At 44.4% G+C, this 7664-nt stretch overlaps 1 protein-coding gene across 1 annotated transcript in view; it reads left to right on the forward strand.

Moving 5' to 3' along the window:
* Positions 1–305: 305 nt before the first annotated feature.
* The window catches only part of OXSR1 (oxidative stress responsive kinase 1), a 93324-nt gene continuing 85965 nt past the window's right edge, over positions 306–7664 (forward strand). Inside the window, exon 1 of the mRNA XM_035899636.1 lies at positions 306–336. Within this exon, the coding sequence (XP_035755529.1) occupies positions 330–336 (7 nt within the window). The 5' untranslated portion in view covers positions 306–329. The remainder of the gene's footprint in view (positions 337–7664) is intronic.

Genomic DNA, 7664 nt, shown 5'->3' on the forward strand with positions numbered 1-7664 from the left:
AGAAAAGCTCTTCTGAAGAAGGTTTTAGTTTCTGGCCAAACTTCAATTTTCTGCCCCATCCGTTTTGTCTTGAGAGCTGCTGAGTGGGGGTGGGGGAGAGAAAAATTTCTTGTTTTGTTTAATTTCACTGTTTCATGCTAAACTGACTTTACAGCATTCTCCCAAATGGATATTTCCTTCAGGCAGGAAATGAGCCTATGTAAATTCATCCTGGAGAGAAAAGGTACGAGCAGCTGTTAAAGAACAGTGAGAGTTGAAATACTTCAGTGATCGTCTCCAACTGTAGTAAATTCTCCTTGGGTTTTGCCAAACTTTACCGCTTCATAGTCATGAATGGTAATTTAAGCACAAACTTTACTCTTTTTACTGCTAGCACCTTGCTATTAATAAAGCTGTGTGGGAGGGTGCTGTTTCCTTTTCATCCATCCACAGAATTGTTAATTAAGTTAAAACTGTGGAGTGAAATTTTGACCTCGAGTACCCCTCTGAGTCTTCTGAGCACGTGGCTTGTCCTGTGGTATCCTCTGCTAGCTTATTGTGTGGAAGAATTTAAGTTGCCTTTTGTCTTAGAGCAGAGTTAATCGATGAATTTTGCAGTTTGTTAGAGGGGAGAGTGTTGTCAAATAGGAAAATGTTCTAAAAAACTAGTTGTGGTGTTGAATTGTATTGATATGCATGTGGTCAGGGCATGAGATTATTGCATCTTGTGGCAATTCAACATAGGTTTTGTAAAACTGGTGTTTTCCTAAACGTTGGATGAAAGCTCTGTAGTTACTGTTGGACAGGTTGTGAATTTTAATTTTTGATTAGGTCTAAGTTAGGCTTTTTTTCGTTTTTGGTCTTCAGGGGATTCTAAGTCCATTTTCTTTGGATCCAGGGTTCATTCCAGCTCTCTGAAAAGGAAGCTTTGAAAACAGTGCAGAGAGTAGTGGAAAATGATAGCATTTGAAAAGTGAGAGATCAAGTTAATAGCTGTGGGATGAGAGCACTTAAAGAATATTTTTCCTAAGAAAATTATCTGGCCGTGCTCTGAGCTGGTACCTGTTGAGGTAAGTGGGACGGCTGAGACAGCAGTCAGACATTTCAGGCCATCAGCTTCAGGCAGACACCACAATATTAGGTTATCCTGATGGCTTAAAAACTCATAAAGAAGATGCTTCTTGTCACACGGTAAACACCTTTCCTGCAAAATCCCCAGGGATGGATTTCATTATGTCAATTTTCAGAACACAAATGGAAAGCTACTGTCACTTATTTTGCTGAGATGCAGAGCTAGAAAGGACTCCCAGGGTCATGGAGTCCAGTTCCCTGCTATTGCTGATGCCAAATCGTATAATCCCTATACCAAATTAATGAATGCTTGTGTTTGAAATGGTGCATGGGGGAATTACAGGCACACGTTCTATTAAACACTCAAGCCGCCGTGTGACCCTGTCATCGCTGTGTGAAACAGCTGCTTAATGGATTCCCTATGACAGTGGGAAGGAACAATGCCTTCTCTTTTATAGCAAGCCTCTATAGCTCAGTGTTTTTCTTACGCTGCTTGCTTTATGTTCTCAGGCTGTATCTGCAAGGACCCTTCCTAGTGAAGGCATGGGAGGACCGCAGCTTGGTGTTCATGCTGTCTCTAAGCCATAAACACATTGACTACAAATGTCTCTGATTTATGATTCCTTAACATCCGCCAGTGGAAATTGAATCCTTTGGAAACTTGATGTGTTGTATGTCCTCCCCTGTAAGAACCTCAGCTCCTAGGCCAGTTCTTTGTGAACCTCTTTCTCTCGCCTTGCAAGGTAGTGCACCAAGAAAGTTGAAAGCTGAGGCTGTAAGTTCCATCCCTTGACTAAAGTAAAAATCGTCATTGAGGATGCCAAGTGCGGTCTAATAAATAACTTGGTCTTAACAGCCAAGAAATACCTTGGTATTGACTTCAGCAAACTGTACTTCACTGGAAAAAGTGTCTTGAGCGTGAACTCTCTTCCTCTTGAACCACTCACCGATGCACATCTTTATTGGAACAGCTGAGAGGCTGATGGACTAGCAGCCTGAGCGTAGTGATTTGTCCAGATCCTAAGGCACAGGATGGTTCTCAGTATTCTTGGTTAAAGAATGTAATTTTTAACCAGTGGGCTAATAATTTTGTGTGCTGAACACACTAAAAGGTGCAGAAAAGACTTACTAGATCAAGCTATTCCTGAAAAGGAAGGATAATAGCCTTCAAGAGAGGACATATCAGATACTTAAAAGCTTATTTACCTAAAATAACCACTGTACTATCAAACATCTGCACTGTATGCAGACAGATTGTTCTGTTTAGTGGAATCCTGGCCAAATAAAATATCCTCTACAGTTGACAATTACAGTTGAGACAGAGTTCAGAGATAAAGGTTGGGAGGGAAGAAAGGAGAACACTGGCTTGGCCGTTGTACTGGGGCTGTGCTTCAAGCCTTGGTAATACCTGATGACAGCCAGCATGATATTTACATTGCTGCATATAACATAAAGACAACTGACAGTGATTAAAAGGGAAGGATAAACCTTCTCCAGTAATATTGCTGTGTTTGGAAATGAGATGTTTGAGCCTGCTTTCCATCGTGTAGAATTAACACTGCATAGCTGCAGTGCCCTTTAAATTAGCCAGAGATGCTGGCACGAAATCAAATAAATATAATTGGTTTCAAACTGAAAGTCTAATTTAGGCATGCTAATAGCATCTTAAGTAAATGTGGCAGGTCATGCAGGACTTGTGTAACTGGCCCTTGGAGCTTACTGTAGTTACTACCATGGGGAAAATGGTCTCGGAGGCATTCCCCAAATCGCCTGAGCACCTTCAGCAACTGGAGGGTGTTTGTATTTTCTGATGAGGTTCTGATCTATTCCCTGCAGACCGTCCCTGTGACAGTAGTGTTTCTCTCCTTTTCTTGAGGTGGGCTTCAGGTTAAGTCATACCTGCTTAAGGGTACGATGGGAACGTATGCTAGTTTGAACTAATTTGGTGTAAACTGGGGGCTGCAGGAGGTTAGGCATCCAGTCACAGCAGCACCCTCTGGCCATCTCTCTCCTCCATGCTTTGGTGTTTGCAGTGAAAAAGGTTGGGGAGAATATTAGATGGGCTGATACTTGCCCCTGATAATTCTTCTCTCCACTTAACACCATCTATGTCTAGTGGCTTTTTCTCTTGTCTTTGCCCCCCTCCCCTTTTCTTCTGTCTCTTGTTCCAGCGTAGAGTCCGACACCTGGGCAGCTGCAGCTCTTTGCTGTGTTCAGCACCTCTTGGAGGCAGGGAGGCAGCTGACAGCCTGGCTCAGCTGCACGCACCGTAAACTGGTGACTGTAGGTGAAGCAATTCATTGGTGAAATCAAACAGCAAAGTGACCTGGTGACAGTTTTGTCAGAGAGCTTGCTGACATGCTTCACGTGGTCAGCCCTATTCCTCGCCCTCCGTTCCGGTCGTGGCCTGTGTTACATTAACAGGCTGACTGTTTTCTCTCTGAAACCGTCACTTCTGTGCTTAGTCTGTTAGGATTCCCGACCTGAGTGTTTGCCGAAGGTGGGAAAACAGATGACGTTTCTCTGTGTTCAGGGCCGAAGAGATATCGAAAGAGTTTTGAGAGAACAATGCAGTGTGGGGTGGGGTGAAAATTTCCATAAGACTCCCCTTCCTTTCTGCAGAAACCTTGGCATTGAGTTGTGCAGTTTACAGTAGCTCGATCTCTCTACAGCGTAGAAATCAGACTCATTTATAAAGCGGAGTTCGATGAGGCCGTGGGGAGATGTACCCAGCCGCAGCTATTGCCCACCAATTGCTTATGGCTCCAAAAATGGTATTGGACTTCTTACAAGTGACTGGATATGGGTTTGTATTCCTCCTTTTGAGTTTAAGAGTTGAATGAAAGACCTGGGCAATACGTCTGCAGCGTCAAGTGTTTCTGTATTGATGGAGCACCGGCGGGGAAGCGTGTCTAAACAAGTGCTGGCAGCACTGTATGATTTTCCCTGGCTTATCATCGCTCTCCGCTGTACACGGAGCCTTAGGAGTCCTGAGAAAGACATTGTCTTACATGGGCAGAAACCTCTGAGCTCTGAACATGATGCATGGTTTTCAGTGGTATTGTCAACAGCAAGAGCTCGCATCGTGATGGTGAATAATTCACTGTCGGCAATTTTACGTGCAGTTCAAATACTTTGGCTGGATTTCGAACTCGATAGCTGAGTTTCAGACAACTGCTGCTTATTTTCTGAAATTCTTTGAACATGCTGGTTTAACACTGGAATACCAGTTGTCTGTTGGACACTGCAGGTACTAACACGAAATGATTGAGCAAAGATTCTTACGCTTCGGGGAAAACATGTAACTGAGTCTTAACAACATAAATCCCTCGTGTGCGAGTTCTGTCTGAAATAAATGGGCTCGCAACTTGCACAGAATTGCAAACTATTTGAGCTCTGGCTATACTGGGATACATGACCAGAGGTCATTACAAAGAGATACACCTGCAATTTAAATAAAACAAACATAGGATTTCACAAGTAATAACTGTGCTTTTTCCCATTCTTCCTTCCACTTCTTTCATTAAAACGTCTAGACTGTGGTCATCAGATGTGCTGGTGTGAAAGTAATTTGCATTTAAGCCTTAATTCTGTGCCTGGACATATTACTTCCCAATTATTACCCTTTCTCAGAGTGTTGTCCAGCACATGCCCTGCGTCTCAATGTACGTGCAGTCACCTTTGGTTTGAACTCAGCTAAATGTTTGCAGCACTTGGCTCAAGGTGAGCTTGAAAGAGGGTTGAACGTGCTGCATTCAGTGATGTGAGTTATGCCCTATGGAAGGGCGGGGTGACATTTTGACATTGACCGCGTGGAAATGCAAAGGTTTAGAATAAATTATTTAAACCAGGGTTGGGCTATTCTTTTTAAAGGCTCTTCCTCAGTAATACAAGGGTAGCTACTCTCTTGTGAATGTGAGAGTTCAGCTATTTCGCCTGCCTGTAGGGCTGCTGCACATGCATGCTGCAGGTGTCTTCATTTGCAGTGTGTACTTATGCTCTGTGTGATATATAGTCAGTGGGGATTGCTGGTTTTCCTCCACCCCCCCATATAGGCTTTAAAATTGGCTTCCTCACAACTGTTCAGTTAAATCTGCTTTCACTTTCTGGCTTTGCTTACACTTCTTTGTTATAATAGGTGATTTATGTCTTCCCTGCACTGTATTAGCAAGTATTTCGTTCCCTCTTCTCTACTCAATATCTTTCTGCCTCTGCTGTAGATCAAAAACCAAACAACTGCAGTTGAGAGAGGGTGCACCAAGTTCAACCTGGCCTCACTCTACCTCTACCAGGGGTTTTAAATAGGGTATTGCCATCTTGCACTGTGGATGTGTCATCCTTCAGCTTGCGGAGAAATAAGTGTAAAGCCCTGGCTCCCTTCTCTATGGGAAATACTATTCATAGTAAATCCGTATCAGGAACGCGTGGTGGAAAGGTGTCTGGGAGCGAGCGTGGCTGTGCTGGTGCAGCTCTGGGAGCTTCCCGGGGGAAGGTGTGTGTCTGCGCTCCCCGTGTTACTGTGGGAGGGGAGCTCCGCTCACTCTTCTGGTTTTGTAGCTTTTTTTGTCATCTTGGCCATGGACTGCTGTGCTGCTGCTGCTTTAATTCCCCGCAGGTTTTGCAACCAGGCACAGGACAAAACCAACTGAATTCTCCCTTACTGGTTTTGCTGCTGCTCGCAGCGTTTCCAACGTTGAGCTCAGCTTGCTGTTTGGGTTTGCTCTGAGCCCTGCCAGAAGCACCTCAGTGATCTTCCTGCTCCTTCAGGGCTGTAACTTCACTTCTAGCATCCTTAACATTTGCAGCACTCTTCCTGCAGTACTGGGCTGAGTAGATGATGCTTTCCTGTGAAAGCTTTCTCCTTACTGTGGGTGAGCAGATTTTTCGTCCCCTCTGTGGCAATACTCGGAATATGTCTGAGTCCCATTACAAATTCCCTTCGGTTTTATTAATGCTAATTGTAACTGTCAGTGTGGATTGCATCTTCCATTTTGTAGTAGGAGTTTGACGCATAGTGGGGAGACGGCTTGAAGAACTATGACCCTGTTCAAGAACCATTAACATTGCTTTACTTCACTCTTCCTGAATCGAGGGGCTTGTGCCAGGAAGACACTTGACATCCAGTGGACTCTTCTTACCAAGTCTTGCTTGGGGAAAGGAGTATTCCCACCCTGTACTGAGCTGGCTACAAATTTAAGAGTAGGTTTTTTTGTTAGCTTATCTTTAGAAGAGGTTCATTCTTTGCAAGAGGACTCTCTTCTCATCAGAAACCTCAAATGAGGTGGAGAAAATAGAGACGTAACTTTGCCTTCATAGCAAATTGACCAAACATTGCAAGATCAGTCTGAGTTTGCAATCTGGTGTTTAATTTCTGGTTTAATTAGATGTGTATCTTCTGTGTGCTCTGTAAGAATGCTTAAGAAATTCTATTCCCAGTCTTGTAGCTTTGTTTTATTACTGTATTGTCCTTGGAACAAGTAACCACAGAGCAGGGCTCCCACAGCAGTTTGGCATGAGGCTGTCAAAGACTTGAAGCATCCAGAGATGGAGGTTGCCATCCTCATGCCTGCGGTGGCAGGCGTGAATACAGAGTCTGTGTTATAAAGCATTAAAGGTCTCCTGGGCTTTGGGTGTCCTGTCCATGTGATCTGGAGCGAGGACTGTTAATGTCACATCCTTGGAACAAGAGATCTTGGCATGTGTGTGATTCCGTGACTGGATCTTCCTCGTTGTTACAGATGTGTAATCCCATAAAAAGATGTGGAGTGAAGCAAACAGTCTACTTCTTTCGCTGTTTCTGCAGCTAATCACAACAAGTGATTTCCTTGCTTCGTGTAACCAGCAGACAAGCCCATTGAGAGATTGTGCCAGAGCCCAGGTGTAACCAGCAGGGTATAAGACAAGCCCATTGAGAGATTGTGCCAGAGCCCACAGGACAGGGTTCTGAATTATATATATAGATATATATTTTTTTTTTTTCTTTTACCTGAAACTGGATACCTGGAGCCTGAAAGCCGTTGCTTGGTCCAGAGCAGCCTTGCAGGGAAGTGTTTTGTGTGCATTGCTCATAAGAGGAAAACCCGGGGGCACAATTATAAACAGAGCCTGCGTCACGAGCAGCTTTCTGGCACTGTACTCCAGATAGTGGAGGACAGATTCCAGATCTCGCTTAAAAATAGAGCGCGCTTGTGTGTGTGCTGGGGAATGGTGCAAGGAGAGGGCAGGGTTGTGCAGAGGCGTTCAGTTGAGCGTGGTCTGATGCTGAAGGAGACTTGGGAATGTGGCTTACAGGGGCAGGGTGGGAGAGCTGGGTTTCTTCAGCCTTAGAAGAGTGAGCGAAGGGGGATGTTGCTGCTGTCCTTGGCTATCTGGTGGGAAGTTGCAGAAGAGATGAAGCTGGACTCTACAGAGGTGCACAGTGAAAGGCCGTAGTTGTGAGCAATGATGGGAAATCTGATTAGATAGCGAGGTGAGAAAAAGCTTTGCCATGCGGGTGGTCAAACACAGGAACAGCCAAAAAGGTTGTAGAAATATCTGTTATTAAAGATGGTCAAAATTAGACTGAAGTTGATGCTGAGGAACCTGGTCTAAGTGGGGATTTGGCCCTGCTTTCT

Source organism: Egretta garzetta, unplaced genomic scaffold (genome assembly GCF_000687185.1).
Source record: "Egretta garzetta isolate BGI_Z169 unplaced genomic scaffold, ASM68718v1 scaffold117, whole genome shotgun sequence".
In the NCBI taxonomy this organism is placed as follows: domain Eukaryota; kingdom Metazoa; phylum Chordata; class Aves; order Pelecaniformes; family Ardeidae; genus Egretta; species Egretta garzetta.